The following is a 22,105-nucleotide window of genomic DNA, read 5'->3' on the forward strand; positions in this document are numbered from 1 at the left end:
TTGGACCATCTGGGCCTTTATGCAAAAGGCTAATGTGTGTGGTGGGGTCTGTGAATTAATCCAAACAAATAAATATTTTTAGTTAATCTCGATTTACTAGAAACAAAGAATTGGACAAGAAAAAGAAAACATAAATAAATTCAGGTGAACATCAACAAGTGGAGTGTAATTTAATCAGTGCCGACATTTAATAGTTTATAATATTGTTAAAGGAATATGAGACTTTGATATGCCCATCAAAAGAAAAAAAATGAGACTTTGACATCAAAGTAGGATCTTGAAGTGAGGAGAAAGTGATCAATGAGATTCAATCATATAGTAGTCACTGAGGTAGGTGTTTGTTACTTTTTTTTATGTAGCAGACAGATTTCAATTTGCATTTAACTTTGATATATATCAGGTTAGGCTATGGTAATTTTATTTTTTTATTTATAGGTGTTTTTACCAAAATCTGGAATTGTGACACATTAGGGTGACGTGATTGAGTAGGGTTCCAAACTTCGCACATTGGCTTGAAAAAGTACCTTTAACAGAAGGGAGGCCTGCAAAACAAAAGACACTGATGCTCAAGTAAGAATATGATTAAGGAAAATAAGACAAGTATATGCTTAAGTAAAGCTCAAGCTCGAATGAGCGAGAAAGAGAGAGGGACACACACTAAGTGTGTGATGGGATTGTGTAGAGGATTTGGTGGAACTTGTATTTATGTTAGTTGAACATGACTCTTGGTCCTTGTTTGTAAGGGTTGTTGTAGCCTTTGCAGATAACAATAACAAGAGCTTATAGATAAAAAGTAGAAGATAATTGTATCTTATAGATAATGTGTGTTGCCTTATAGATAATTAATTATATGTCAATAGATAAGATATTCAAATACATCTAGATATGAGTAGGTTAGAGATAACCTGTTGGTCGGAGAGTCCGATGGTTAAGAACCGAACGTCCACATTCCTGTAAGAGGACTGATTTAGAGGGTTAACAGTATAGTAAAGTATCATACCATGAAAGATACCACTTATATTTTGTGGGTTATGCACAACAATAGGAATAGAAAATAATGTTAATAATTAATTTGTTGACCCAACCAAGTTTTATGTTGGAATAGCATGCGAAATCAATTTTAATTAATTATGAATAAATAATTAAAATTGAATATTTTTAATATTTAAAATTTTAGAGAATATATAGAGATTTGCAAAATAAAAGGTTTAAACACGATTAACCGGGTTGAACTTAATAAGTCTTAGTTTTTTTTTACTAATTCAACCTGACATATATTACATGGTCTTCTGTCCACGTATGCACATAACAGAAAAAACAAACAAGGCACGAACTAAAAAAAAACGGATTAAAAACTAAAAGATTGAGACCGATCAATTTTTCAAGTGCAAATCGAAAATGTTCAGAGATAAAATATAATTAATTTATTTTTATAAAAATACTCTTTGATGAAAATATATTTTTATTATATATTTCGATAAATTTTATCAAAATAAAAAAAATATTGTTTTCGATGTGTATTTGAACATATTTCTTTTCAAAATACACAAAAAAATTCACATTTTGTCAAAATCTTGTCATGATACATAACAGTAATGCATTTTCATTATATATAGTAAATTCGCACCCATTTTTGTTTATAACACAATGAAAATAAATTTTTGTTATGTATTAATCATATTAAAAATGTGTTTCTTCCAAGTGTATATTTGTCCAGAAAAAAAAAATAGTAAAAGTGTGATCTTGACAAAAAAAAAAAAAGGTGTAAAAATAACGATGTCGTTTTCTCGGACACGGAAGAGTCCATTAAACTATAATTAAATTGCCTAACTCTAGTTCCATCATAAATTTGCAAAACTGACCCTGCTTTTGTTTTTATATTTTATTTTTTCTCTCAACGAATCTCAGGCAAAGGGTCAAGAATGAGGACGGCCTCCATCTCGAATTGTGATATCCTCTCAAAACATTATTCCTTTCCAACTAATATATAAATAAATAAAGATCAACAAATCATTGATTGCATTGATAATGAACTTAATTATTTTAAGTAAAAATTTAAGTTTAAATTTTAAATAAAAAAATATGATTATAAGAGAAGACTTCATTAAAAATAACCTCAATATTCCATACTAATATCATAATATATATATATATAAAAGTTATTTTATATCTTCAACTTAAATATAAATAATTTTAATTAACTTTTTAATCAATATAGAAGTATTTTTTTTAGTTCAAATGGAATAATACTTTTCAGTTGAGGTTTGATAGTAGAGCATCCCAAGATTTGAGACACCCCAATAAAACCCTTCATAAGTGTTAATTATTTTTTATCACATCAAATATTATTATATTTATCATCTTTTTTAATTAAGATTCTCTCCAATTACCGAAAGCTTAGTAAGATAGAGAAAGACACAAGACTCTCGGACTCTCCTACTGGATGTTTCCAATTTCCATTACCGGAGAGGCGGTGAATTCCATTTTTTTTTTCCTATTATTTCTCGTTCTCTAGGCGTATATTAGTAATATTACCATATCATGGGTATTTAAGAAACATTTTTCTTTTCGTTTAGGGCTAGGGGCATGTCGCATGACCATAAGGACCTTGCTTGCCAACGTCATAAAGTCCTTTTTTATTTTTAAATTCATTCCATGTTGTACAAAATTGGAAATCCCCACTCACCAAATCACCACCAAGCACCAACCAATATCTCCATCATCTTCTATGAATGGCCTAAACTACCCTTCAAATCAACCACCACCACAACTTTATTCAATTCAATCCATTCTAAACAACTTTCCTCATTTACAAAGCCTCCACTTACAAAAAAGAAAAAAAAGCACCATCAATAATCTGTGAACAAGGGAAACCACACACATAGCTTTAATTTGATCTAATTTCTTCATGGAGGACCAACCATTATCATCAAAATCAAAGACTGCTGCTTTGGATCAAACCCTTCATTCAATTGGGTTTGAAATTGAAGACTTGTCACCACAAAAAATCTCTGGTCGTCTCCCTGTCACCCAGAAATGCTGCCAGGTCAACCCAATTTCTTTTTTTTTCCTCTCAATAAAAAGTATTTTATCTTTGGTAGTGCATGTTTGCCAATCCCTTTGGTGGAGCACCAACGGACTTTAGCCAACGCATCTCCCTCTTACTACTTATACATCCGTTGGATTTGCATTAGAATACAGGCTACAGAAAAATAAACATGAGTTAGTTTCTGAATGTTATGGAAAGTTTCATTTAATTGTTTTTTTTTTCTTTTTTAAATTATGTTTATGACTAGAATTGAAATTATGGGTAGTTTGATTTTTGCATGGGGCAGCCATTCAAGGTGCTTCATGGAGGGGTATCAGCATTGATAGCAGAGTCTTTGGCAAGCATGGGAGCACACATGGCTTCTGGTTACAAAAGAGTGGCTGGAATTCAACTAAGCATCAACCATTTGAAAAGAGCAGAGATTGGTGACTTGGTCTACGCGGAAGCTACACCTTTAAATGTCGGCAAAACCATTCAGGTCATGTTTATTGCCATTTATCTCTAATTCATATAAGATAAAACTGAACCATAGTAAGCATACTATAGTACGAATACAATTTATCTGCAATTATCATAACTATATGTTTCTTGAAAAAAAAAAAATCATTACTATATGAGATATGAAGGAGAAGCGTGTCTTACTTGGCCAATGATGTAGAATTGAGATGATGATGATGACAATGGAACAAGACCGAATTTGACTTCGCACTTTGCGGTGACAAGTGTATGGATCGAATGAATTGTTAATTACAGTTTATGGATAAAAATCTTTAGTCCATTTAGTATTTTTTAAAATGTTATGAAAACATCATCCATTTATCAATCTATTTTAAAGATATAAATGCGACTTTTAAATTCACCAACTTGTCCTTCCTCTTTAATTCAGACATTTAGTATGTTGTAAAAAGTTGATGTCCACATTTAATGTGTGATGATTTCTCATTTAAGGTTGTCATTGAAGGAAAATAAATAAGAACCCAAAAAGTATTAAAACATAATCCATTTTTTATTACTATATTTTAATGTATAACATGGGTGGGCATGTAATTCACCCATATGTCCTCCCTCTCTGGTTCACTTGTTTGCCCACTATCTCTATCTTGCCCAATATTTATTTTTATTTTTACATATTCTCTTATCCAATCTTAATTAAAATCTTTATTATTATTATTATTATTATTTATACACTTGTATTGCATCTCTCTCTCAACGTTACCTTTTACATCCATAGCTTTTTCTCCCATTTCCTTGTTATTTCTCTATTTTGTCAAGGATAAAGATCATTTGTATTTTTCATAAAAAAAAAAACAATTGTATATTCCCTTGTTCCCCTTTATTCTCTCAGATAAAGACACTCCGAGTGGCAAAATGGATTTGATCTCACACCAACTCCCTTGATGTACCTAATGCAGTGGTTGGTGGACTGACTGACATCGTCTACGAACTTTTAAAAACTTTATACAATCTCAATCATTCAAATACTCAAGTACATTTTTAAAAATTAAAAACATTCAATATTATGTTTTTAAATGAAAATATAAACATTTTTTATGACCAAAAAGTATATACGTTTATCATTTTACACATAATTTTTTTTTATAAAAGAAATTCACACATTTCTGGCCGCGCTTGGATCATATTGCTCTGTTATTGAGTGTGCCATTAGGAAAATTGATGCTGCAATTTAGGTTGAAAAGCTCTCTTTATCTTAGAATGATGAAACTTGCACAGTTTGTTTCTTCCTTGTCCTTGTCCATATAACTTATGGTTATAGTTTATGACTTGACTATAATTAACTTGACTATGATGAAAAAGTGTTGTGTTTTGAATAGATATTTATTGATTGGAATTTAAAACTTTCATCTATCACCACAATTCACTCGTTCTATATAATTTATGGCTATAGTTTATGACTTGACTATAATTAACTTGACTGTGATGAAAAGGAGTTGTGTTTTCAATAGATATTTATTGGTTGGAATTTAAAACTTTCATCTATCACCACAATTCACTCGTTCTATATAATTTATGGCCATAGTTTATGACTTGACTATAATTAAATGGAGTGATTTGGTTGGAATATAAATGAGTGAATCCAATTATTGCCAGCTTGCGCAGATAGATATTAGCTTATCTATAGTAACATCCAACATTTTATTTTTCATATATTCATCCAATGAGTAAATCAGAACTGTTGGATAAAGATTAGATAATTACTCATTTTATTTCAATAAATCAAAATTTAAAACACGTATTCAAAATCGGAGTTGTCTAGTATTCATCCAATGGTTATAATCCTCTAATTGCGTAAATGCGTGGAAATTCCAAGCGCACCAAAACGGGTTCCCTGAAAAGTTTCCTATGATTAAAAGGAAAAAAAAATTATATCCTCTTTATTAGTCTCTGTTTCTCCCTCACTGCCCCTTCCTTAAAACCAAGGTTATAGTTACTATAACCGGTGATGGAAAGACTTCTAATGCGCATTTACTAAACTAACGCAACATGAAAGTATGAACAACTTACCGTATAATTCTTATCATACTAGTCAGAAACCCGTATCTCATGCATGAAATATGAATTGCTAATCACATATTCATCCATCTTAACATAATACAAAACTTCACAATTGATGGCAAACCGCATTAAGCAAAATTCCTATAATCACCACAAATGTTTGATTGGAATGAAATGAGAGGACAATAATATTCGTACAATAAGTTTTTCCATGGGCTTGTGGACATTACTAGCTTCATTCTGCTTGACAAGGGAATTCCCCAATTTACTATCTTAGTAATGACTAAATATTTGTTGGTTAGATAACCAACAATAAAAGTCATTTTAAAAAAAGACTGTTCAATAAATATGAACTTTGTTATTGCTGAAGCTTACAAATGAGAAAAGCATGTCATAACAGTTTTTTTCTGTAGCAGGTGTGGGAGGTGAGACTCTGGAAGATTGATGCTTCAAATTCACAAAACAGATCCTTGGTTTCATCTTCTAGGGTAACTCTACTATCCAACATGCCCGTCCCAGATCATGCAAAAGATGCTGCCAAACCGCTAAAGAACTTTGCAAAACTGTAAATATTCATGTCATTTGTTCTTAAGTGAAATTCAAATTTAGCTTGAATGTAATTATATCAAACCAAGGATCCAAATGCATTCGGATCAATTTTCTAATGCTTCAAGACGTAGACCACGATAGTCATTGTGGCTCTTACAAAATTGTTCAACGCTTCAAAATGTAGACCGTGATAGACATTGCAGCTCTTACAAAATTGTTCACATCATCCACCACAGACAAACTCGATACCCGCCAACCCCAAATTAGCCAACATTGATTGAGTCAATGTCGGTAATTTACTAGTCTCAGGATCAACATAGAAACCCTCATTGAGCTGCTGTTCTCATTATTTTGCAACATCAGCTTCAAACTTAGAATCCCAACAGTTCCTTGTGATCATATTTCAATATACAGCTTGTAATTTCAATTTTCAACTGAAACCATATGACAGAAATCACTTTACATCTATTCAGTGATTTCCATTCAACCAACCAACCAAGCTCATTTCCAGAAACATATAAGCTTGCTCACCGAAGCAATGTTGGCAACCTGAGGTTGCATTCTTTTTGCGAAAGGATCTTGATCTGGCAGTGCTCCTGTCCTTCATTTCCTTATGAATGCCTGCAATTTTATGCCTAAAAAACATTAACAAACATAACATGATTAGAGATAGACTATGAACAAGAGCAAATTCCAGCAGCCACCAAATAGAATAGCAAAAACTAAGCTAGTACCTGATATTACTAAGTTGTTGGGTAAGTCGCTCAGCTCCACGCTAGAAAGTTTCAGAGAATATAAAGTTCCAGGCACCTCTTCCGAAACAACCTTTGACAATTTCTTCACTGAAGATCCTAATCTTCCAAAAGCCTGTGCAAGAAACAAACAGCAACTGCTTGAACATTAGTGTTAGGAGCAAAGAGAGAATTCTTAGCTTTAGAGGCCTAGGCACCTCCAGAAACAAGATGAGGAAAGGAAATCTGTATTATTGCTTGAATCCTTAGATACATTGCTCTTCTGTTTATATAGAGTTTTCTACTACGAGCTCTAACGATTCATTTTTCTGGCATGTAGCCTTGGAAGAAAAGACAAAACGCAAATGGAATCTAATCCTAACAGAATTGTGCCACCTCAGCCGACAAGATGAAATAAAGGTGGATTGCTACGTTGCTGGGCACCTTTTTCTGCCAGCTCATTCCACGAAATCCTGCAGGTAACATGGTTTGGTAATGGTCCTTTTTGGCCTCTGTGCTTCCTCTGTGCTTGCCCCTGTGTTTTATCCTGCTTCTGCTAATTCTGCTTCCTGGATTGCTTTTGAATTTGGTTCCTTTTCTGCGTTTGATTGTTCTCTGATTGTGCTTGTTTCTTCTGTATTTTGTTGCTCTGTGTATTCAGCTGTATCAATTAGCCATTCAACAAATCACTACATACAAACAGGATTAAAGGAAATAACGAGTTAACTTTGTCAAAATATTCTTAAAGTATGGCATGCAAATGTTTTAAAAATTCATCTGCAACCACAATTGTGGCCTCGACATCAAGAATTTTAGGTTAACACAACCGCAGTTGCAGCTGTATCAGTCGAATTTATCCTCAATTTTCCACAATATAGAAAATTTTGATAAAACCACAACCACCACAGCAATTTAAAACCTCGAAAAGAACATCAACTGTTTGAATACTAGCCATTCAACACATCACTACATACATCCGGGATTGAAAGAAATAATTTAACAAGTTAAATTTGTTAAAACGCTCTTAAAATATTGCCTGCGAAGGTTTTAAAATACGTCCTGCCACTGCAATTGTGGTTGCAACGTCAATGATTTTGGGTATCTGCTACCACAATGCGACCACAATTCCAATCAAATCAGTAGCATTAATCCCCAATTTTTGGGGTATCAAAACCGCAACTGCAATTTAAAACCTTAAACTATAACCGCAACCACAATTTAAAACCTTAAACTAGCATGAGATAAACCTTAACCTACAATTAACGTTGCAATGGAAAACACGGCTACTGAGAAAAACGCACCAAAAGCCTGCCAACCCGAAAAAAACAGGTTCAGTCTACTTAATTGTGAAAAGAATACCAACTTAATTACCCAGAAGCCAAAAATGCTTAAAGATGAAAATTTTCATCCTCGTTTGGTGAGCAAATAGGTAATTATTTATTATTTATAACAGTACCATGGAGAGAACGAACAAATGAGAGAGAAGCCCCAATTCAGGGGAGGGGCGGAACCCTAGATTTCTGGCCACCGTAGTGGGCGGAGCTGCCGCGACCAGCGACTGCAAATTGGGTGTCTGCTGTTCTGAGATTACTGGTGCCGGAATTGTGTCGCCGGCGAGCGGCGTCGACGTGGTTAGGATACTGACACGAACGGAGAACGGAGCACGTGAAGTGGCGGCCATTTTTGTGGGCATTGGAAATCTGTTGAAGCTGAAAGGGCGCGAAGACAGAAAATGCGTTTGAGATAACGTTGACAATTTGATATAGTTTACGACTATGTCAACTTCTGCTGCTATCAAATTACATATTATTTACGTCATAATCTTCCTAAATTATTTTACACGTGAATAAAAGTTACTTCATTTGTTCCAAAATAATGATATTTTTAAGATTATAGCATAGTTATTCCAGTCTCAAATATTAAAAAAAATTAATTTATATTAAAAAAAAGTTACTTAATCATATTTAATTATTTCAATTTCAATTAAAAATTAAATTTTTTTAACTAATCCTTCATCGAAGTTTGGTAATAGAAATAAAAATGAGTCATTAGAAATAAGTCCTCAATTAAATGAATAATATTTTAGAAATAATAACATTAAATGAACTAAAATTAGTTAAAAATATTTATATTTAATAAAAGAAAATATTTTTTTCTTAAATTTGAGATAAGAGGGAAGTGATTAAGAAATTTGATACAAATTTAGATTAATACACCCTTAACTTTTCAATTACTTTTATCATAAATTATCTCACTAACCACTAATAACAATACATACATTTTAGTATTACCAACGTATGACAAATGTTTATTTTTAATGCAAATACTAATTGATCTTATTAATTATCTCTAGGAGTAATATTGGAAAAAATAATTTTAAAAGTTAAAAGGAGTAGTATAATTTTGGAAAAAAAAAAAGCCAAAATCCTAGAACGGTCATTGTTTTCGAACAGAGAAAGTAACAAACAAATGAAAGAAAATACATTAATTTTATAAAATCATCCTTTTAAATAGACGAAAGAGAATAATATTACTATTATATTAAAAAACTAAAGTAAAATTTATTAAGAGTATTAGTAAAAAAAATATTATATTGAAAAGTTAACATGACCTTTATCTAGGGACAATTTTTTTTTCAAAATGTGATACTTGTTTTAGGATGAAGAAAATATATTTCAAGTTTTATTGTTAGATTTATTTTTTTTATGTAATTATTATTATGTTTATGTCCATTTTTTTTTATGAACATCAGTTGCATAGTTTTCATATAAATTAATCTAATGTGACAAAATTTCAAGTCACAAATTAGGATAATAGGGTTCAAGATGGTATCCCAAAGTTGAAAACAAAAGAATCATTTAACTCATTTTAAAAACATAAAAGATTAAATTAAATTTTATAAAAATAAAAATACCAAAATAAAATAATCAAAACACACAAAACTTAAAGAGTATTTTAACTTATATTTTTTACTTAACTAAGTTTTAGCTACTTAATATTTCACACTTTTTTATATTTAATCTCCCTATATTGTTTTAAAACTTATTGGTTCCTTAATTTTGTTTTCATTCACAATATTAATCCTTGTTGTTAAGACTATTAAATAATGACCGGACCCTTTGTTGGTCACATCAACTAATTCCACCTCTTACAACTTTTCTATGTTTCATAAATAAGCTTTAACATTTAATGAGTATATCTAAATTCACAATACATGTCAAGGGTTTTATCTTAGTTGATTGAGTAGAATATGTAATTTATTGTAAACTCTCTACTTGGCTAAAAATAGTTCCACAACCAGCCCAAAAAAGCAAAGCTTGTGGAGATACCTCAAGATTCCATCAAGGAGCTAAATGCCCTAATTAATGTGGTTACCAAAAGATAAATAACCTTTTACTTAATCAAGCTTAAATAACCTTTTAGTTCTTATAAAATAGGACATTTTTATTTATTTTTATTTTAATCATTTATAGTTTTTTTGTAATCCTTTAAAGATTTTAATTTTTTGATTTAGTGACTGCATGTTATCAAATAATAACGTTAACTGATGACATAATAATGATGTTGATCACAGTCTATTGACTTGTCATCATATCAAGGAGTCTAACAAAGTAGTCATGTCTACTTTTTTTTAGTAAACTTTATTTTTAAATCTCTCATCAACTAGTATGATATTATCAACTATTTTGAACAAATAAAAATTTAAAAACATAATTTACCAAAAAGAAAGTTACATATGACAAATCAATGACAACCAACGTTGTTATGACATCATTACTTAATGTTATTACTTGACAATACAAACTAAACCCAACAGAATGAAAATCTTTAAAGGACTAAAATCAAAACAAAATTTTTTAAGGAACTAAAATAAATAAAAAATCTCCTATTTTATAGAGTTGTGAGCAATATATCTAACGTCTTCATATTTCTAAGCAACCAAGGATGCTGATATTAAAGTTGAGCACTTGTTTTATATTATTTATTTATTTATTATTATGTTCTTTTAAAATATACCTCTTTCTTTATTTTTCCTTAATTAAAAACCATTTTTTAATTATATCTTGTGTGACTGACTCCTCTTTTGTGTGTTATGTGTGGAGTAGCTGTCCATACACTCTTGTGTGCCACCTAATAGGCTAATACCCTTTTTGAATATAACCTTTTCTAAAGGCCAAAAGTTTTATTGCTAATTTTTTGGTAATATATATTTAGACTTCTAACAATAATTTTGGCTAAATTAGCTTCAGAGTAGTCAATCCCGACAGTAGGGGAGTAGATGACCTCAAAACTGGTACAATGTGTAAGCAGGATAATGGGGGTTGCAAATACACTAAACATAATGGATTCGACATGTGACTAATTTATACCGGACACATATAAGTTCAAAAAAATAATAAAAGAATTACTAAAATTTAGAAATATATTCATCAGTATTAATCAAAACTTGTAGCCCACACTCACAGTATTAATCTGATTAACAGGAGTCAAGGAGCATATGTAGAGGCAGAGGCAGCACGACACAGAGGAATGAAATGAGAACTATATTTTCTGATGGTAAAAGGGACAATGATTCACTAAGAAAAATTCAATTGAAGGAGTTACTTAATTTAATCTTATGCTCTTTCCCTATATTTAGGTTCTGTTATGAAAAATTTCTCTATAACTATTTATAAAAGAAGAAAATAAGAAGAAAAGAGATAATAATATTCTCCAAAAGTTAAAATTAATAAATGCAGAAGTTAAAAATAAGTTTTTTTTTTTAAAAAAAGCTAATGCAAGATAACTTCAACTAGAGTTAGCTTATGCTTAAGCTAATTTTAATTTTGGAGAAGCTTATTTTATTTTTTTCTTAGTTTCTTATATAATATGAAAAACCAAACAATGATTTATTTACTTTGTGCCCCTTTTTTTATTCAATGACTTATTTCCCCATTTTCAAATATTTTTTTCCCATTTTGGATATCTAGCTATGGTTACATCGATTCTATATAAGATTTTCTTACTCAGTTATGTATTCCCTCTTCAGCTATTAGATACTTGATATTGAAATCTGATAGATGATTTCAAGCATAAATATAGCCATGTCATGTCTTATATATAATTTCTAAAAATTTTCATATCCTGATATATGTTACCAACTATAAATGATTAAAGAAATAGTGTAGATTCTATTGATGAACAAGGAAATAACAGGAAATTGAAAGATAATTTGATAGAAGGACATCTATCAGGCAAGCCAAATGACTCCCCTCGTTACTGAAGACTCACAGTGATCTCACACTCTCTATAATTGATGATCCTCTCTTGCCTCCCCCTTATTATATATATTAAACTCACTATGTCATTCTTTGCCTTATTTTGTTGCTTATGTTTCCTATAGTATACTTGCCAAACCTTGGGACTATTTTCCAAATTTTGTATCTGCTGGACCAAGTCTTCTGCTCGATTTCTATCAATACCACCCATATAACAACAACCTTGTCCTCAAGGTTGAAATTTGGGAATTGGCTTTGGATGAAAATATCATTTTTCCAAGTCACATTCTCAACTAGACTTTCCTTCCACTTGATCAAGCCTTGTCAGGCTGTAGCACCCATTTTGTGACACTTCTTTGGCCTAAAACGGCCTCTGGTTCAATGTCAGTATTAGTTGGAATTACCTTAACTTAGCCTTTCTTAATTGTAAGACGTGAAAAATTGGATGGATTGAAGACTATGATGGAAGTTGGAATTTGTAAGCAACTTCCCCACTTAAGTATTTTGTCAGTCATAATGCTTTCCTTGCTCAATTCTTTTCTGCATTTTGATCAATGAAGTAGAGTTAAACTGATTTATGGTGGGTTGCATTTTCTGAGTGGTGTTGGTTATCTATGGTGACAGTAATTCAGTGGATAAATTTTATAGAAGTAACTCAAGTAAGCATATGTATGTAATCACTGCATGTAACTCTACTCCAATAATTCAAAACACCAAATAAGTTTAACTCTACTTTAGTAATTCACTGCATATATATGCTCATCTATGTTTGTCATCTTGCTGCGGTTTGGTATTTGGTTGTTTTAAGTCTTCTTTTATAGAAGTAAGGATATATAATTTATTTAATTTGCACTGTCTGGATTTCCATGTCTATCAAACAATTTCTTGGCAAAAGTAACATTAATTGAAGATATACAACAGCTGCTATTTTATAACTCAAAAAATGGAATACAACAATTCTTAAACTTTCAGTTCATCCTCATAAACAATAGTTTAATATGATATTCTGATGAGAATCAAATAAGAAACAATGATATTGAAGCAATAAAAGGATTTGGTGGGCCAATGACAAGGGTGCGTGATAAGAAAACAAAGGAAGCCTTGAACGAAATGGTGGCAATTGTCACTGAAGCAGATTCACATCTAGAAGGATTAAGTCAATCAACTACATAAAGCAACTAGAGGAATGAAGATGATGGACTGATTTGGATGATGACCCATGAAGATATAATATCTAGTTTTGTTTTATATTAAACAAAGATGTAATTAGATGCTTGGGTTGTTGCTGTGTTGAGTCTTTTGACTGGATTACATGTTAATTAATAAAGTCACTAACTTGACATAATTACCACCATTAGTAGTATATTATGATTAGAGACTTTTGGTATCCTATGGCCAGCTAAATGTATTTTAAATTTTATGAATGAAAGACAGAATCTTGGATATTGAAATCTTAGTTTTTTTCCCAGATCAGGCACGTCAATTCCAAATTGCTTCTCATATGCTAATTGCATCATCTTTTTTTATACATATTACCTGGTATTTATTCCTATTGGTACCTCACTTTTTGTCCTGATTGGCGCTTATTTGTTGCGTGAAGTATGTTGGCTTCTAGGTGCATCTCTTTATAGTGTTGTGTTAGTTGTTTGTGTGTCAATTAATAGCGTGATGCTCTGCACCTAATTCTGAGTTGAATTCCATCAATTCTCATTTGCTTTTGTCAATTATGCATTCCTATTTGCTTCCAGTTTTGTGCATTTCCTTTGGGATCTGTGTTATTGTCCAGCTTTGGTTGTGTGGTGTTTAATTTCAACACTTATGTTCATAAGTGTTCATGTTTGTTCTTGAGGGATTTTAGATAAACCCTTGTGTTTGATCGTTGGAAAAATTGTTTAAGCAAATTTGAGTGTTTTGCAAATGTTGAAGGTTGAGTATTAGCAATAGAAAAGGACTGAAAAGTAAATAAAAAAACGAAAAAGATATTGGGCCAAAAGAAAATTAAAATATATATACATTAAAAAAAAGAAGGAAAATCTTCCCAATACAAGTCCTTCTACACCCCTTGCTCAGTTCTTTAATTATCATACAGTTTGTCATTTTGTCTCTCTTGAATTGACTGTCTCTTATTATTTTGGGTCTCTCTTATTGTTGAGTCTTCAAATTGTCTTAGATCTCTATTTGAGTTGTCCTTTTTTCTTCTTTAGTCTAATAAGTTGATTGCTAATCACTTGGTTTCGTTTATTACAAAGATTGGAGGATGACTTCTTTTAAGAACTCAAAGAGAGCAAATTGAGTGGTAAAAGACAAGTGAGCACATTACACAAAAGCCTAATTGAAAGCATTAAACACTAGTGATATATTTCTAAGAGTGTAAACACATGAGAAGAGTGATGAGGTCTTATCACTTTTGTTTCTTTTTGCTTGAATTATGGTAGGTGCTAGTGATGGTACCCTCTACTTGGGGGAGACAACAGTTTACTAATTGATGCAATTGTAGCTCAAATGGAAAGGATGATGAGGGAGCATATAAAGGAGTTATATGGGAGAATTGAACAGTTAGAAAATCAAGAGAATCGTGAAGATGATGGGGGTAGAAGGAGGAGGAGGAAGAGAAGAGATAATGATGGTGGTGATGCTAGAGAGGACAAAATTGAAGGAGTGAAGTTGAACATACCCATTTTCCATGGGGAAAAGTGATCCAAAAGCTTATTTGGAGTGCGAGATGAAGATTGAGGAACTGATTGCTTGTCACAACTATATAAAAGATAAAAAGATGAAGGTGGCAGCCATGGAGTTCACTAACTATCCTCTTATTTGGTGGGACCAACTATAAAAAGAGAGGTCAAGATTTAGAGAACCCTTGATGAATAGTTGGGAGGAGATGAAAAGATTAATGAGAAGAAGGTTTGTTTCTTCTCATTATCATAGAGACCTTCACAACAAGCTTCAAAGGCTCACACAAGGAAACAAAAATGTAGATGAATATTACAAAGAGATGGAGGTTTCCTTGATTAGAGCTAATCTTAGTGAAGATTGAGAAGCTACTATGGTGTGTTTTGATAACTGCTAATTATGAGTCTATTTTGAGGTTAAATTATAGATGATTTTGTAATTTTTCTCTTTTAATTTTTCCCTTTTGAGCAAATAATTGTTAAATTAATATTATTTAAGTTTTAGTGTAGAGAATATTAAAAGTGATGGATTTATGAAGCTTGGTGAGTAAAATAAAGCTAAAAAATACAAGAATAATTAAGGAAAGCAAGCTAATTGAGGAAAGAAGGAAAACGGAATAATTAAGGAAAATGAAATAATTAAGGAAAAAAAAGACTAATTAAGGAAATCAAACTAATTCAGAAGTCCATTAATCTGCACCTATAAAAGAAGAAGAGAGAAGAAGGAGAATACACACATAAATTCTAACAAAATATAATTCCTTATAGAAGACAAAGGCTAGAAGAAGGAGAAGAGAGACTAAACCCCCTTTGTTGGGAACTTGGCAACCAACTACTTTTGATGAAATTTCTCTTCCTACCTATTTATGAATATTACTTTTGCATTATCCTTTCTTGTACTTAATATTATTGTTTGTGGCTTGATCACCCATTTGCATGGTAAGTTTTAGGGGTAGCACTGGGAAACATTATTTTCTAATAGAATTGGGAAAGAGTATCTAAATAAAGTCATTATTAGGGATATGTTGATATTTGTTTAGCCTATTATACATCTCTATTCTTAATGCAATTTACTATTTTAGCTCTGCAAAAGGATTTGGGAGAGAAAATAGATAAATTAGACTCTTTCGTACGGGGACCAAAGTTAGAATACACTAGTAGATACAAGTGTAAATTGGAATAATTATAAATAGAGAAAAATCATTAACATTACATAAAAAAGTATTTCTGTTAGGCTAAGTTTCCAACATTCTCATCTTCTGAATTTCCTTCTATAATATTATTGGATTTTCTCATCTTTTTTGTCTTTAATTAATTAATTTAAATTCATGTTTAATTATTTTTCTTGTTTGATTTAATTTTTAGCAATTTAATTTACTGTTTTCTACTACCTTTTCCAAATCTTTTTTTAATTAAATATTTATCTACCTAAGTATAAACAAAGTCTCTGTGGATGCGATACTTGAACTTTCGTTTTAACTTTACTACTTGGGACAAATTGGTGCACTTGCCAATCCATCAACATGTTTCTTACATGAGCTTAATAGTGATATAAGAGATGTTGTGGGGTTGTAGAATTATGTGGAGTTTGAGGACTTAGTACATCAAGTTGCCAAGGTAGAACAACAACTCAAGAGAAAGGGTACCATGAGAAAAAGCTCTTCTAACTTTAATTCTCCAAGTTGGAATGACAAAAATAAGAATAAAGGAGGTACTTCTTCAAGCAATTACAATCCTGCACCTCAAAGGACTCAGTTTTAATCCAATGAGTCCACTCAAAAGACAAGGAGTAGTGAGATAAAATGTTTCAAGTACTTGTGGAAAGGTCACATTGCTTCTCTATGTCCAAGTAATATGACTATGTTACTTAAGAAGGTTGAAGAGATTATAAGTGATTCTTCTTCAAATTTTGTTCCATCTAGTGATGAAGAGGGAAAAGGAGTAGAAGGAGATTTGTTCATGGTGCGAAGGTTGTCAGGTAGCCAAGCAAAGGACTTGGATGAAGCCAAAGAGAAAATATTTTTCACACAAGGTGTGTCATCCAAGGAAAGGTATGTTCTTTGATTATTGATGGTGGGAGCTGTACTAATGTAGCTAGTGCAAGGTTGGTTTAAAAACTGGATTTTGAGACTAAACCACACCCTAGGCCTTACAAACTTCAATGGCTTAATGAAGATGGTTACATGACCGTGAAAAAGCAAGTTGAAGTGAGGTTTTCCATTGAGAAATATGAAGATGTTGTTTTATGTGATGTGGTGCCTATGGAGGCTTGTCACTTACTTCTTGGTAAGCCTTGTCAATTTGACAAAAAGGCCAACCATGATGGACACTCCAACAAGTTCTCTTTTACACGCAAAGAGCACAAGATCATCTTGCACCTTTATCTCCACGGGAGATATGGGAGAATCGAAATAAGTTGAGAGAGAAACAGAGAAAGGAATTGAAAGGGAGAGAAATTGAGAGTGAAAAGAAAAAGGAAAGAAAGGGAGAAAAGCATCAAATCTATTTATAAAAGAAAAAAAAGGTGAAAAAGGCTATGCATTTCATGGTTGTCAAACTCTCGAGTTAACTCGCTAACTCAAAGAAGTTTACTAGTCATATTTTAGTACTAAGTGCAAACTTGGTAGATTTGCAAGTTTATCATTGAGTCAACGAGTTTAGTTGGACCAAAAAAAATTTAACGAAACAACACCTGTAGGGGTCATTTTTGGGTCGTAGAAATTAGAAATGATCAGAAGTTTCAAACCTTCCTTTGTTGAAGGTAAGCTTTGTGAGTTCATTCCATTCATTCTCTTCCTTGTTGTCTTGTTTGTACATGTTGATGATTGTTATGTGTTGTTGCTCCCCAAATGTCATTTTTACAGCAATTAAGCATTTTGCTTTTCACTAATTCAACATTTTGTGGTAGCAATGCTTTCCAAGTTTATTTTGATGATGCCAAAGACTCAAGTCAAGAATCAAGAGTCAAGCAAGTATCAAGAATCAAAGAGTCGTTCAATTAAAATTCAAGATTAAAGAGAAGACTGAAGATATACAAGAACTTCAAGAAAAACATCAAGATAAGTATAAAAATATTTTTTCAAAAGAAAAGATTGAATAGCACAATTTGTTCAAGAGAATTTTTCAAAGAAAAATCTTTTACCAAGAGTTTTAGTCTTTGGTAATCGATTACCAAAAGGTAGTAATTGATTACCAGTAGCCAAATTTCTTTTCAAACTGATTTACAAAGCTGTAATCGATTACCATAATCATGTAATCGATTACCAATGTTTTAAAATGTTAGATTTCAAATTTCAAGAGTCACATCTTGTGATAAAACATTTTCAAATCATTTCAAACTTGTGTAATCGATTACACAATACTTGTAATCGATTACCAGTGTTTCTAAACGTTTTGATTTTTAAATTTAAACATGAAGAGTCACATTTGTTGATATGTAATCGATTACACTATGATGGTAATCGATTACCAGTGACTTATTTTGAAAAATAAATTACCAAAAGTCACAATTCTTAAAGTGACTAGTTTCTGAAGATTTTTTAAAAGTCACAACTTTTAAAGTGACTAGTTTTCAAAAAGAGTCACAACTTTTAAGTGACTAGTTTTCAAAAGAGTCACAACTCTTAAAGTGACTAGTTTTGAAGAAATTGCCGAAAGTCACAATTTTTTTTCAAGAGCCATAAAATGGCTATAAATATGTGACCATGGCACAAATTTCAAAGGATGCATAAAAGATTTATTTCATTCATTCATTCATCTTTCTAAGAGTTTTTGTTCAATACTTTCTTTGTAAAGAAAAGTTCATTGGCCAAAAACTTGTGCTACTCTTCTTCTTCTTTCCTTCTCCCTCTTGCCAAAAGAATTCAAAGAACTAACCGTCCGAGAATTCTTTTGATTCTTCTTTCTTCCTCTTGCCAAAAGATTCAAAGGACTAATCGCTTGAGATATCTTTTGTTTCCCCTTACAAAGATTCAAGGGACTAACCGCCTAAGAATTCTTGGTCTTAACACATTGGAGCGTACATCCTTTGTGGTACAAGTAGAGCGTACATCTACTTGAGTTGTAATACTGAGAACAAGAGAGAGTACATCTCTTGTGGATCAGTTCAAGTGGAGCGTACATCCACTTGGTTGTTCAAAGAGAACAAGGGAGGGTACATCCCTTGTGGATCTTTGCTTGTAAAGGATTTTACAAGGTTATTGGAAATCTCAAGAACCGGTGGTTGCTTGGGGACTGGACGTAGGCACGGGTTGTGGCCGAACCAATATAAATCTTGTGTTTGCTTTCTTCTTCCCTACACTCTTTACTTTTCCACTATGTACTTTTAATTTATGCTTTACTTTTGTCTAAGTTATTGTTTCTGTTCTTTACTTTCTCATAACTTAGTAGTAAAGCATAATTGAATCTAGTAATATTAAGAAGGATAAATTTTTAATTAGTCAAGACACATTAATAATTAATTCAACCCCCCCTTCTTAATTATTCTGAGGCCACTTGATCCAACACATTCTTTTGTCTGGTTGGATTGTGGTAAAAGATTAAGGTCCCCAAATGTTGAATTAGCTAGTATATTATTTATAGGTATTTTATTATTTTTTATATGAAGTAAAATTTCATTAGTCTATGAGTTAAGTCTATAGAACTCCCACAAATCTATGTAAACTCTTAAATTTGATAACCTTACATATTCTTTTTGTACGATATTATATTGCGATTGGAAAATCTTATTAGAGAGTCAAATAAACATGTTCTAATATATATAGTTGGGTGAACTATGATATAAAGACAACATGTTCATCTCTTTATCTCATATTTTCTATTTATTGAAATGTAAAATATTATTATTTTTCCTTACAATTAATTAATATTAATCACTCATAATTATCTTTTACTCTTAACCACTTACAAAATACAATTAACCATATTAATACATATTATCGTTACATCTTTGGAAAGTGTACCAAATCTTACATGTGCCCTTGCTAGGGAAGAAGTTTACATGGTTTAGTTCAAATGGCTTGGCGGTCAATTGATTAGACAGATTCTTGGTGAATTTAGAGTGGTTAAAATAGTGGCCCCATTCGAGCCAATATGTTCTCAATTGTAGATTCTCTAATCATTGCCCTTTGCTGCTGAAACATTCTCATTAGGACTGGGGTCTTAAGCCTTTCAAGGTGATCAATGATTGGATATCCCATAAATCTTTCCTCAAATTTGTACAAGACTCTTACAATAGGTTCAGAATTCAAGGGTGGAGCCTATGTTTATAAAGAAAAACTTAAGCTTTTGAAAAAGGAGCTTAAGGCATGGAGCATGGAAAAATATAGGGATTTAGAAGGAAAAAAGAGTTTTCTAATCCAGCAAATAGGTGACCTGGATAAAAGGGAGGAAGAAGGAAATTTATCTATTCAGGAAGTGGCAGTGAGAAGCCATCCGGTGAAAGAGTTTTAAAGGATATCAAAGAGGTACAAATCCATGTTATATAAAAAATGTCGTATTAAATGGATTCCTGATGGTGATGCAAATACCATTTTTTCCATGTTGTGGTGAATTGGAGAAGAAGAACAAACTGCGAAAGGATTGCCCATAAATGGATGTTGGGTGAAGGAGCCAGAGAAAGTGAAGGAGAAGGGAAGCAATTTTTTTGCAATAGGCTCTGGGAAGAAAGAGATCAATGGGTTAACTTGGAAGGAATTCAATTGAATCTATATGTGAGGCTAATAATTCAATGCTAGTGGAGGCATTCACTAAAGAAGAGATTAAAAATGCAATGTGAGTGTGATGGTAATAAAAGCCTTGGGCCAGATGGCTACAATTTCAATTTCATAAAAGCTTGCTAGGATATTTCTTAAGGGGGATATTGTGCATGTCCTGACTAATTTTCACAGGAATGGATTTCTTCCAAAGGGCTCAAATGCAGCTTTTATTGCACTTATTCCAAAAAAAGTAAAAAGCACGGGAGCTGAGGGACTATAGACCTATCTCTTTGGCTGGGTGCATGTACAAGGTAATTGGAAAACTTTTGTCTCAAAGAATGAAAAGGGTGCTTCATAAGATCATTGATGACTCATAGTTGGCATTTCTAGTGGGGAGGAATCTTTTGGATTCTGTGGTGATTGTGAACGTAGTAATTCAAGATGCAAAACTGAGAAAAAGGCCTTGTGTGATCTTCAAAGAGGATATCAAAAAAGCTTACGATTTTGTTAAGTGGTCTTTTCTATGCACTATGCTTGGGAGGTTAGGATTTTGCACTGGATGGATTTCATGGATTAAGGGCTATATGGAATCATCTACTATGTCAGTATTGGTAAATGGTAGCCCGATAGAGGAATTTTGTAATCAGAAAAGCCTAAGGCAAGCAGATCCAATGGCATTTTTCCTCTTTCTTGTCATTGCAGAAGGTCTTGTGGGCTTGACGAGGATAGTTGTAGCCAAAACCTTGTTTGTAGGCTCAAAAGTGGGTGGTAAGGACTTGTGCATATCACTTCTTTAATTCACAGATAATGTGGTGTTTTTCAGTGAACCAAAGGCAGGGAATATGGTGGTACTCAAAGATGTCTTAAGGTGCTTCGAGTTAGCATTTGGTTTAAAAGTAAATTTCCATAAGAGTAAAGTTGCAAGGATTGGTATCTCTGATCTTTGCTTTAGGTAGATGGAGGAAATCTTAAACTACAAGGTTATGCAGATTCCTTTTGTGTATTTGGAGATGTCTGTTGGTGTAAACCTTCGCAAGGTGCCAATATGGAATCCGATGGTAGAGTAGAATGCAAACTAGCCACTTGGAAATATAAACACCTTTCCTTCGGTGGTCAGATATGCCTTATAAAATCTATTTTGTCTTCTATACCTCTTTTTTTTTTTTTTTCTGTTTCTAAAGATCCTTTGTGAGTCATTGATAAAATCAACAACATCCAAAGAAGGTTCCTTTGGGGGGCAAAATAAGAGGAAATGAGAGTTTGTTGGGTGGTGTGGAAGAAGGTTTGTGCAGTAAAGGAGAGTGGAGGATTAGGGATCAAGAACTTAGAGTTTTTTAACAAAGCTTTCTTGTCTATGTGGATGTGGACGTTTATGAACTAGAGGAAGGCTTTGTGGGTAAGAGTTATCAAAGCAAGGGCAAAAGATAGTGAGAACTTGCTGCACAATCCCAGGTATTCGGGGTGGTGGAAGGTAATAAGTTCAATGTGCAAGAGTGAGGGTGAGGAGGATTGGTTTTAGAGTTGAGCATAAAGAGTAGTGAGGAATGGCGACGAATTTTAGTTTTTGGGAGGATGATTGGATGGGAAACGTGGCTTTGAGGGATAAATATAATAGATTATTTTCATATCTCTTGAA

General features: G+C 32.3%; 2 protein-coding genes and 1 long non-coding RNA gene across 14 annotated transcripts; 1 reads left to right on the forward strand and 2 right to left on the reverse strand.

Annotated features, from left to right (window-relative positions):
* Positions 1–2,771: 2,771 nt before the first annotated feature.
* Positions 2,772–4,020, reverse strand: LOC106796291 (uncharacterized). Its single transcript, XR_001385102.3, has 2 exons — positions 3,692–4,020; positions 2,772–3,202 (listed from the first exon to the last, which is right to left on the reverse strand). It is a non-coding gene; the product is annotated as an uncharacterized lncRNA (long non-coding RNA).
* On the forward strand, positions 2,821–15,409 carry LOC100527403 (uncharacterized). 10 transcript variants are annotated; one of them, XR_001384803.3, is made up of 6 exons: positions 2,909–3,046; positions 3,315–3,527; positions 5,980–6,128; positions 7,184–7,322; positions 11,328–11,400; positions 14,537–15,409. XR_001384803.3 is itself a non-coding variant. In NM_001248656.2 (4 exons), exons 1-4 carry the CDS (start codon positions 2,909–2,911, stop codon positions 7,254–7,256), a joined length of 552 nt encoding a protein of 183 aa, NP_001235585.1. In that variant the 5' UTR covers positions 2,821–2,908; the 3' UTR covers positions 7,257–7,509. The 10 variants fall into 10 exon arrangements, 4 of the variants coding, with proteins under 4 accessions (NP_001235585.1, NP_001388014.1, XP_040865350.1 ...); XR_001384807.3 differs by lacking the exon at positions 11,328–11,400; XR_001384809.3 differs by having other exon boundaries at positions 3,336–3,527; positions 11,328–15,409.
* Positions 6,168–8,536, reverse strand: LOC100781058 (uncharacterized). 3 transcript variants are annotated; one of them, XM_026125881.2, is made up of 4 exons: positions 8,300–8,536; positions 8,101–8,151; positions 6,847–7,504; positions 6,168–6,747 (listed from the first exon to the last, which is right to left on the reverse strand). In XM_026125881.2, exons 1-3 carry the CDS (start codon positions 8,534–8,536, stop codon positions 7,400–7,402), a joined length of 393 nt encoding a protein of 130 aa, XP_025981666.1. In that variant the 3' UTR covers positions 6,168–6,747; positions 6,847–7,399. The 3 variants fall into 3 exon arrangements, 1 of the variants encoding a protein (XP_025981666.1); XR_003264823.2 differs by lacking the exon at positions 8,101–8,151 and having other exon boundaries at positions 6,847–7,492; positions 8,300–8,438; XR_001385100.3 differs by lacking the exon at positions 8,101–8,151 and having other exon boundaries at positions 8,300–8,438.
* Positions 15,410–22,105: the final 6,696 nt, after the last annotated feature.

This window comes from Glycine max, chromosome 15 (genome assembly GCF_000004515.6).
Source record: "Glycine max cultivar Williams 82 chromosome 15, Glycine_max_v4.0, whole genome shotgun sequence".
Taxonomy (NCBI): domain Eukaryota; kingdom Viridiplantae; phylum Streptophyta; class Magnoliopsida; order Fabales; family Fabaceae; genus Glycine; species Glycine max.

Coding starts and splice junctions, on each gene's coding strand:
- LOC100527403 (XM_041009416.1), top strand. CDS start 2,909: ATGGAGGACCAACCATTATCATCAAAATCAAAGACTGCTGCTTTGGAT. Junction 3,047..3,314: donor TCACCCAGAAATGCTGCCAG/GTCAACCCAATT, acceptor AATTATGGGTAG/TTTGATTTTTGCATGGGGCA. Junction 6,129..7,183: donor CTAAAGAACTTTGCAAAACT/GTAAATATTCAT, acceptor TCTGGCATGTAG/CCTTGGAAGAAAAGACAAAA.
- LOC100781058 (XM_026125881.2), bottom strand. CDS start 8,536: ATGCCCACAAAAATGGCCGCCACTTCACGTGCTCCGTTCTCCGTTCGT. Junction 8,152..8,299: donor ATTTGTTCGTTCTCTCCATG/GTACTGTTATAA, acceptor TCGGGTTGGCAG/GCTTTTGGTGCGTTTTTCTC. Junction 7,505..8,100: donor TTTCCATTGCAACGTTAATT/GTAGGTTAAGGT, acceptor TAATTGATACAG/CTGAATACACAGAGCAACAA.